General features: G+C 38.7%; 1 protein-coding gene across 1 annotated transcript in view; it reads left to right on the forward strand.

The window, feature by feature from the left end:
• PAXIP1 (PAX interacting (with transcription-activation domain) protein 1) overlaps nucleotides 1-10,392 on the forward strand; it is a gene marked incomplete at its 5' end in the record, with an annotated part of 28,162 nt that overhangs the window by 15,765 nt on the left and 2,005 nt on the right. The window contains 11 exon segments of the mRNA XM_009077448.1: nucleotides 389-484; nucleotides 831-968; nucleotides 1,630-1,751; nucleotides 2,277-2,461; nucleotides 2,594-2,637; nucleotides 5,020-5,087; nucleotides 5,456-5,558; nucleotides 7,220-7,388; nucleotides 8,909-9,009; nucleotides 9,425-9,559; nucleotides 9,643-9,718. Of these exon segments, the coding sequence (XP_009075696.1) occupies nucleotides 389-484; nucleotides 831-968; nucleotides 1,630-1,751; nucleotides 2,277-2,461; nucleotides 2,594-2,637; nucleotides 5,020-5,087; nucleotides 5,456-5,558; nucleotides 7,220-7,388; nucleotides 8,909-9,009; nucleotides 9,425-9,559; nucleotides 9,643-9,718 (1,237 nt within the window).

A 10,392-nucleotide genomic window follows, 5' to 3' on the forward strand; every position in this document is an offset into this window, starting at 1 on the left:
ATTTTTAACAGCACTTGTGTTTATTGCTGAGATAGAATTGAATAGTTCATGAAAAACTGTTTAATAGTTATACTGCAAAAATAAAAAACATGAGAAGGGTTATTTTTGTTTATATATCTTTATTTGTTGGGGTTTTTTTCCATTTATTCTACAAAATAGCCTTTTTGTGGTTCAGTGAAAAGGTACATATTTAGTTTAGTTTTGGTTTGGTTTTTTTTTTTTTTTTTTCAAAAATGTTCTTAAGCTGTTTTGGGGGGTAACTCTTCAGTGAGATGGTGCTAATGGTGGCAGTATCCTAAAGAGTAGACTTTCATTTCAGACTTTTTCTTTCTTGAGGTAATTTAAAAATTGTAATATATTAGATGTTCTGGGTTTGTTCTCTTGCCAGATCATCCAAGCACATGGTGGGACAGTGGACCCTACCCTCACGAGCAGATGTACTCACCTTCTTTGTGAAAGCCAAGTCAGTAACATGTATGCTCAGGTAAGAAAACTGGTAACCTCTCTTGGTGCATGCTTTCATCTTATTACTGGAAAGGCAGAGCTTTTCACTGTGAGCTTCATGCTTAGATTGCTAGTATATAAAGTTTTTCATTATGTGCTTTTTTTATGATTTGTGGTTTTGGTGTACAAACTTTCATAATACATATAGTGGACTTAGTCCAGAGAGCACTAAGAAAGTTACTATGAGAAAGAGGATCTTGAAAAAGTAGAGAAAACCAAACAATTAAAGTCAAAGCTTTGATTAGTAGAAAAAGTAAAATATATATGTATTCTGGTTTTTAAAAGCTCTCTGTGTATTTTTTTGTGCTGTTCATGTGTATTCATAGGCATTAAGGGAAAGGAAAAGATGTATTACAGCACATTGGCTGAATGCAATCTTGAAGAAGAAGAAAATGGTCCCACCTCATCGAGCCCTTCATTTTCCAGTGGCATTTCCACCAGGAGGAAAGCCATGTTCTCAGCATGTAAGGAGCAGAAGCTTACTTGTATAGAATGCTTGCTTCACTCTGTGCTTTGTTACATGAGAAGCATTAAAATAGGGCTAGAAAGTGCTTACTCGAAGCAAAATAAATATTTCTTTTACCTCCGAAGAAAAGTTCCTGTTTATCCTAAGTTGCTCTGCTGGTGTGTTGTGTGTGCGACCACTGACAATCAGGTGGCACAATTTATTTGGCACCATGGCAGAGTAGAGCAGAGCAGTCAGGAGATTGTAAAAATTAGAGTAGGGCAAGTAAGTGTAAGCATTTCTCTGTCTCTCTGAATATAAACAGCAGCAGAAGAAAAAGGTGAGATGTGTGAGAAGCAAATTAGCTGTGAGTTCTTTCACAGTAAAAGTGCAGTCTCTGTAAATGAGAAAAAGCTGACCAGCAGAGTGAAAGTGGTTGTTCACGTGTGAGAAATAGTGCTAGGAACCTGAAATTTTATGTAGAAGCAAATCACTTTTAAATTGTACTGTTTCTATCCTACAAGCCATGTTTTAATTAAGTGCTGATATTCCATAGTTACGATACTCTGTATTTCCTCGAAATTTAAAAGAGTTAGTAATGGGAAAATATTTTCCACAGGAGTGTTTTGTAAGTACCACCAATGTTCAGTTATTTCTAACTTGTCTCTCTCTGTCTGCAGATAATCTCTGTGACAGGATTTGTTGACAGTGACAGAGATGACCTCAAGCTAATGGCCTACCTAGCAGGTGCCAAGTACACAGGCTACCTGTGCCGCAGCAATACAGTTCTCATCTGTAAAGAGTAAGTGCTTTACTCCTCAGTGCTCACCTGCTCAGCACCTGTTGCCAGGTAGTGCTTTTCTGAGTGTGAGGTGCTGGGAGTGTCTCATTATAGCAGTGTTAATGTCAAGCAATTCTGCAGTTCAGTAGCAATAAACTTGGTGATGTTGTTTCTTGAACTGCATTACAGCAACGTGTTATGTGATAAATTTGGCCTTCTGAAGACAAGCAAAAGAAAAGTTATTTCTAATTTTGCTGGTTTATGATATTTCATAAGGGATGCTGCCACTTATATCAACTATGAGCAAAATATATATTTTTTTAATAATCCAGATCTGACTTGATTCCACTTGGTCTTGAAATTCTCCTCTAATTGACTTGTTCTAGCATGAGGAACAGAAGTATTTTTCAGAGTATCTACTCTGTCACAGTTCAAACAGATAACAGCCAACAAGGAAATAGTGGTATTTTAGGTTTGTTACTAGAAATTGCTATTTACCTAGTTCTTTGCAATACAATTTATTTTTCTTCATCTCTGAACTACAAGGCCCAATGGGTTGAAGTATGAGAAGGCCAAGGAGTGGAGGATACCCTGTGTGAATGCTCAGTGGCTCTGTGACATCCTGCTGGGGAATTTTGAAGCACTACGACAGATCCAGCACAGCCGATACACAGTGTTCAGCCTCCAGGATCCACTCTCTCCCAGCCAGCATCTAGTGCTAAACCTTCTGGGTAAGAGTTTCCATCACAAAATCCTGTGTTCTGTAGCATTTGTATGTGCCTGTTTAACCAGTATAAGTGTGGGTCTTCTGGTACAAATAACTAGGCAGTGGTTTCACTTTTGTTCTGTTCTCCCTTCCCCAGATGCTTGGAGAATCCCATTGAAGGTGTCACCAGAACTTCTAATGGTATGTTGAATTATTGTATATAAATAGCTATTTTGATCAGATTACACTTTAGTGTTTTTAATGTGTGAACATGTGTGTGTGGTGTGAGCAACATGCCAGAGACTTACACAGACCTGTACTGAACCTTCCTGCTAGTGTTCTGTTTTATTTTGAGAAATAAATTTGCAGAAGTAAGAAATTACAGTGTGATACACATAATGAGTTACTGTTGAGACGTCTTGGGTTAGTGCTTCACTCTACAATTTTTACAGAAAATTTTTACAGAAAGGCTTTTGTATTTTCTGAGTCAGTACCCAGCACTCTGAAAATGAGACTGTATAAGGGTTTTTAAGAGAGAAGACCTAAAATCAGTAAGAAAAGATACCAGACATTTAATTTTTGTCAGTAGTGTATTCTGTGAAACATGCTAAACATGAGACAGGTGTGAGAGCTGAGGTGGAAACTGCAGCTTGTTCTGAAATACGTAGGAACCTGGTTTTGTATTGTAAATTCTCTTCCTGCTTCAGATTTATACTTGGTAACTTTTCCCAGTATCTGACCTGATGCAGGTAAATCCCAGTTTAGGCTGAACTTTCAATTCATTTGTACAGCAGGTGTCTGTCAGATAACATTGGCTATTGCAAAAATTTACATTTTGCCACACCTCATGTGTTCTGGATCACTTGTATCTCAGTCATGTTGTAAACCCTTCAGAAAAGAGGCACTTAGTAACTGTCATAACTTAATTTGTAGTAATGCTTTAAATGGGGATTCAGGGCACTATTTTTTGCTTTCAGCTTTAGAAATAGCCACTACTGTATTCCTGACCATAGGTTTGAAACAGTCTTACAGACCCCTGTGGAATGTTTTGTGGACCTGTAGGAAACTAATTTTTAGAAAACGAAATCCTTCTTAAAATCTGTCTTCTCCATATTTTCCTGAAGAGGGATGCATTCAACTATTGCAAAATAAAAAAACTAGTTTTTAGAAAACTAAATCCTTCTTAAAATCTGTCTTCTCCATATTTTCCTGAAGAAGGATGCATTCAATTATTGCAAAATAAAAAGTCCTTGAGGAGATTGTGTATGCACTATCAGTATTTAAAATAGCTTTTAACTAACTCAGTTTCAGGTTTGTTACCACCACCCTTTGCATCCACACTGCAGTTGAGCTCATCTTAAAATGGGACACATGCCTTCCTTGTGTGGGTCAGTCAGACCAGATAGTGGTCCATATTTTGTCTTGTCTAGCCAGTGGAGAGACCTTAGGGGTCATAAGTCTAATTTAGTACCTCACTTCCTGTATTTACTATATGGAGACCTTCTTGCCTATGTGAAGTGAGAATCTTGTAATTTAGAATGAAAGGGATTTGTGGAGACAATCTTGTCCAGCTGCCCTCAGGGTGCCCACACAGGAAGAATATAGTTTGGCAATAGAAAATGCTGGGCATGTGGAAGTGTCAAATGAAGTACTTCACTGTAGACATTTTTATTTATCTTGGGATTTGGGGTCCTCTTTTGAGGACAGGTGTCTTGTCAGACAGTGTTGATGCCATCTACCTCTTGCATTTTCATAGCTGAAATGTCTGTCAAAAGTCAATGTGAACAATTTTTTTTCCAGCTGCTCATACTAGAGGTTGTCTAGCATAAAAATGCCTGTCCCTGAGAGCAGAGAACAAACCCCTGTGGCCTGTTCCTCCCAAAGGAACATCTTCACAGCAAGGCTGGAACACTGCTGCCTGTCTTTCTGGTCATGTGCCTCTAGCATTCCTCATTAAATTTCAGGTGTCGCTTTGAAGGTTAAAAAAGAATAGATGTCACATACTCCTGTACCTGAGAGCTGTGGTTTCAAGTTTCTCAGGCCAAGGAGAGCCTGAAAGCTACATTTCTCTACCCCTGGGCTAATGCTCTAGTGGCTGATCTAGTACTGGGGAGGTAGGAGTGTCTATCCATCTTCTGTTTGTGTAGTTAGGGAACTTGAGCTTAAAACAGTATTTTCTGGGATATTACCATTTTGTGGTGTTTAGCACCAGGAAAAATATTGCAGTCTTCATGTATGTAACAAATGGACAGGCTTTTCAGTCTCTTTCTCATTTAATTCACTGGGTTTTGCATTGATAATTCTCATTATTAGTTAAGGAAAAAAGGTCCCACAATACTTTATTTGATGTACAATTACATGATTACATGGAAATTTGTGAAGAAGCATTGGTTAACGCTCAGCTTTGCTCTGGAGTTGGTTGTGTAAGCAGTAGGTGTACCATGTGTTCAGTAGTGTGGTTTTCATTTGTGTTTGTCTTTTTTAATATAGTCTGAGTATATCAGTGCATAGTTTTCCTCTTTCAGAACAGGAGTTGATTCCCTGCTCAGTTCAGATATAAACATGTAAATGGTCTAATTTCAGGGTGTGAGGTTGCCTTTGAAACCAAAGCAAAATGAACCCACTCTTCAGCCATCTTCCAAAAGAGCAAGGTAAGAACAGTGAGCACTCATTGCCTGTAGTCCTTAACTGGCTTTTCCTCAGCACTGTCAGCTGGCCATCAGCTTCCACCCTGTGCCCTCCTGATTGAAATAACTATCAGCATTTTTTGTGTTGCCAGTAACTCAGCTGGCAGGAATAAAACAATAACAAGAGAGTTAAGTAGTAAGAGAATTGGGCGAGAATAGAAACAAGAGAACGTCCTGTTCTCAGCATGGTAGTTTTTTCTTCAGAAAATCTAATTCTCATTGATCTGAGTCATTCAGTTGGTAAAAGTTGCAAGAGTGTGCTTGTCTGGTTTTAAAATTATTAAGCTTTGGGCCCAAATGTCACATTCTGCTGTGGTTCCTGTATTTTTTAGGATTGAAGACCTGCCACCACCTACGAAAAAACTCAGCCCAGAGCTGACACCAATGGTGCTCTTCACTGGATTTGAACCTATGCAAGTGCAACAGTACATTAAGGTGACTTTCATGCTTCTCTCTTGTGAAATGCATTGAAACTTCTCATCAGTTTTTCCTGATGTTGAAGTTTTGCTGTCTAAGACCTGGTTACATATATGTAGTGTATAAAAATCTATGTTTTGAATCATCAAGGTTGGAGGAGACCTCTAAGATCATTGAGTCCAACCATTAGCCTGCCACTCTGTAATCCCTAAACCCTAAACCAGATCCTCCAGTGCCTGGTCCAGATGGCTTTTAAAAGACTTCCAGGGATGGTGACCCCACCACCTTCCTGGGCAGTCTGTTCCAGTGCCTGACCACCCTAACAGTGAACCAATATTTCCTAACACCTAGTCTGAATCTCCCCTGTCTCAGCTTATGTCCTCTAGTCCTCTCACTGCAGGCATGGCAAAAGAAAGTATCCCCCACCTCTCTACAGCCCCGTTTCAGGTAGTTGTAGAGTGTGATGAGGCCACCCCTGAGCTGCCTCTTCTTGAGGCTAAAGAAGCCCAACTCCCTCAGCTGTCCCTCACGCAACATGTTGTCTAGACCTTTTATGAGCCTCATTGCTCTTCTCTGGACTTGCTCCAGTGCCTCAATATCCTTTTTAAATTGAAGAACCCAAAACAACACAGTACACGAGGTATGGTCTCACTAATGCCAAGGGCAGAGGGGAGATCACTTCCCTAGTCCTGCTAGCCACACTATTCTTGATACAGGCAAATATACCATTGGCCTTCTTGGCCACCTGTGCACAGTGTTGGCTCATACTGAGCCTGCTGTCAACCAGCACTCTCAAGTCCCTAATGAGCAGCACTTGAGCCACTCTTCCCCCAGCCTGTAGCTGCATGGGGTTGTTGTGTCCCAAGTGCAGGACCAGCACTTTGCCTTACTGAACTTCATGCAGTTTTCCTCAGCTCATTGATCAAGTCAGTCCAGATCTCTCTGTAGAGTTTTCCTACCCTCAGGCAGATCCACACTCCCACCCAACGTAGTGTCATCTGCAAATTTACTGAGGGTGCACTCAATCCCCATGTCCAGATCATGAGTGAAGATGTTAAATGGGACCAACCTCAATCCTGAGCCCTGGGGAACACCACTAGTGACCAACCACCAATGGATTTAGCTCCATTAACCACAACTCTCCATTGGTAGTTTAAACCAAGGAGCAAGGAATAGTTGCTCAGTATCATCATCAGTATCATCCATGTGGAACTAGTGTATGTAAGGAATATGTGTTTTTCATGAGATGCTTTTCTCTTCAAAGACTATCAAAATGAAGATTGCTGTAGCTACAGTGTGTATTACACCTTCCATAGAAAAAATGTTCTCTTAAGTTTTAATAGTATGTTTCAGTTTAAAAAAATTGAATTTGCATCTTGCAGATATTTCCTTGATTATAAAAAGCACAACCCAAAATCAAAAAACTGCAGAAGCAGAAAATAGCTTTCAATCTTGCCAGGTGATTTTTATGTCTGGAAATCCCTGGATCTTCAATGGCTGTCAATTCTGTCAGAATTAATCTAAAGTAAAGGAATGACTGAAATATAGAAATCTGTATTTACTGCTTCATTAGGAGCTTAGTTTTATTTGATGGCGATATTATCATTTTTCATTTATGTTTTGCCTCCATTTTTTTAAAGAACTATTCCATTCTGATTCGTGTTTTGTACAACTTTCAGAAACTGTATATCCTGGGAGGTGAAGTAGCAGACTCTGCCCAGAAATGTACCCACCTCATTGCCAGTAAAGTGACACGGACTGTCAAGTTCCTCACAGCAATTTCTGTAGTCAAGCACATAGTAACTCCAGAGTGGTTAGAAGAGTGTTTCAAATGCCAGAAATTTGTTGGTAAGTTAAATTAGTATCAGTTCCTATAATAAACATAAAGTTCATTGATAAGCATATTTCAATATACTGTGTTGCTTAGACTCCTGACTTTGGTGTTTCTTGGCAGTTTTCTAAAGAGTTCAGCTTTTGAAAGCAGAGATTTGAATTCTACAGAAAATCTACTCCCAAAGAGTGATGTATGATGTTTGAAACAATTTTATTAGCAGCTAGTTTGTATTCCACTTGAGTTAGAAGGTTATGTTAGTTTATGGTGAAGTAAAACTGTCATCAGAATTATGAGTTGGTTTGATTTTTATTTTTATTTTTTTCAATCAGGTTTTCTTTCAACAGAACACTTTGTTTCATTGTTTTCATTTGATTTAGTACAGTTCCTTTCCCTTAAATGAAAGACAAACATACTTTAAAAGTTTGCTTTAGATTACATAATTGGATGTTGTTAACCTTTGTATTTCTTTCTTCTGTAGCCATTACACAGATTTATTTTTTTTTTTACCTGTGGCTGCATTATTTTTGGCTTTCTTAAAGGCTAATTGTTTGGTTTATGATTGTTTTATGCTTTTTATATAATTTGTTTGTAAGCAGAAAATATATAACATTGCAGCCTAACCGTCATAATGACTTAAATCTGTGGATAATTAACTATTAAACCAACAAACATTTTTATAAATCTCAAGAAGGTAATTTGCTTACTTCGGCATCAGTGAACTGAGAAATCAATTAATTTGAAAGCTATTAGAAGCTGAAGAAAGTCAGGGGATTTAGGATGATCTTTGTTCTAGTACTTGAAGTACTTGTCTATTAGAATTTAGTTGATTTGTAGCTAATGGGCTGCCTCAAGTTTTGTACCTGCTACAATGATGGAAAATATGGCAAATTTTGTAAAAAAATTTCCAACTGCTTTCCTTTGTCTTTTGAAGAGTATTAATGCCATCTTCTGCAGGTTATCAGAATTCTCCTTGGAAAGTCCATTTTGTTCTTTAAGCTTGGGGGATTTGATTTGAATTGGATTTAGAAATATGTTTGACATAGCTTTTTGTGGAAAGATAAAGACTGAAATTCCATCCCTAATAAAAAAAATGAAAAATTGGCTGAATAACAGCACAAGTGAGACAGATGAAGTCTTCTCTGTTAAGACTGTGTGAGGACTTGAAGACAGTTTCTGAGCTCTCATAGGGTGTGACAGTAATTTGCACTCAAATCATTCTGCTCCTTTGTTTGCAGAGAATCATCAAATAAAAGTTAACAAGTTCCTGCAATAACTTAGAAAAAGTAACTTGCCAGGACAGTGGTTGTTGCTAGGTGTGCAAGTATCAAACAGAATTTAATTCTCCAAGTAATTGGGGTCATCATTGTAAGAAGCCTAATGAAAGGGGTTATTGTAATTACTGTAATCATGCTAAAATTGGTAGCTGTTTTCCATTCAGAGCCATCCTGCCACCAGCATGTTCTGATCAGATTTCATCCTGGGTCACGTGGATGTTTGTGCTCTGTGTGTAACATCCTCAGTCTTTCTTTTTCAGATGAGCAGAACTTTGTGCTCAGAGATGCTGAAGCTGAGGTGCTTTTCTGCTTTAGTTTAGAGGAGTCTCTGAAGAGAGCACAAGTAGCTCCACTGTTCAAGGTATGCAGTTTAACATGGCATATTTTAATACTTGGGAGTTTTTCAACCTGTTCCTTTCAGCACTGGGACCACAGGTTTTATAGCTGAGGGCAATAGAACACACTGACATAACAATGAAGCTGCAGTTACTTTTGCTTTGGTTTTTTTTGAACCGAGGGTTCCTGGTTGTTATTTTACAGATGTTGAAAAAGGCACACCTAAGCTGTTCAGTTTTATCAGAATTGTGGGTTTGCCCTTCCAGGGGAAACATCAGTGGTAATTAAGAACAGCTCATCAGCTGATGAGTCTGTCCATAAGCTGCAAACCTGCCCCGTGGTTCTGTAAGAAAAGAGTCACGTGAAAATAAACCTTCGTGTGTTGCAAAAATCAGTTAACAAAATTATGGGTTTTCTTGTTCTTCCCTTTCTCTTTTTAGGGAAAATATTTTTACATTACACCTGGAATTTGTCCCAGTCTTTCCACCATGAAAGCTATTGTGGAATGTGCAGGAGGAAAAGTATTATCTAAACAACCTTCCTTCCGAAAACTCATGGAGCATAAGCAGAATAAAGTATGTTGAGTGTGGCTTTCTAAAATTTACTGGTAATACCTTACTGTGTTATTCTGAGCTTACCATTAGTTTCTCTTGTTTAGAGTTTGCCAGAGATAATCTTAATCTCCTGTGAAAATGACCTTCATTTATGTCGAGAATATTTCGCCAGGGGCATAGGTATGTATGAGCTTTCATTGCCATTTGAACAGTATAGCTGTTATTTTGTTGTGGGGTGTTTTTTTTCTTTTTTACAACTATTATTATTATTATAAAAGAAGAGAGACATTTTGAAGCTTTCAGGTAACAATAGAGGAATACATGGGCTATCCTGCAAACCATGGAGAAATCCAAGTCAGCTGTTTGCTAGGTATTTCTAAAAGAGTTACTTCATAGGCAGGTCACCATAAATCTGTGGAAAGGTGGGTTTGAACTTGGGGCCCACTTGGCTTTCAGGTAACAATAGAGGAATACATGGGCTATCCTGCAAACCATGGAGAAATCCAAGTCAGCTGTTTGCTAGGTATTTCTAAAAGAGTTACTTCATAGGCAGGTCACCATAAATCTGTGGAAAGGTGGGTTTGAACTTGGGGCCTCAGTAACCTGAGGCAGAGTTAGCATGTTCTGTGGTTTTAACCCAAGGAAGCAACTAAGTACCACTCCCTGGCTCTGTCCACCCCAGCACCGGTGGGGAGGAGGATTGGGAAAAGAAGTAATCCTTATGGGTTGAGATAGAACAGTTTAATAACTGAAACAAGATGATATAATATACTATTATTGGCCAAGAAGGCCAATGGCATCCTGGCCTGGATCAGGAACAGAGTGGTCAGCAGGACCAGGGAGGTGATTCTGCC

The sequence above is a fragment of the Acanthisitta chloris genome, unplaced genomic scaffold (genome assembly GCF_000695815.1).
Source record: "Acanthisitta chloris isolate BGI_N310 unplaced genomic scaffold, ASM69581v1 scaffold11096, whole genome shotgun sequence".
NCBI classification, from domain to species: domain Eukaryota; kingdom Metazoa; phylum Chordata; class Aves; order Passeriformes; family Acanthisittidae; genus Acanthisitta; species Acanthisitta chloris.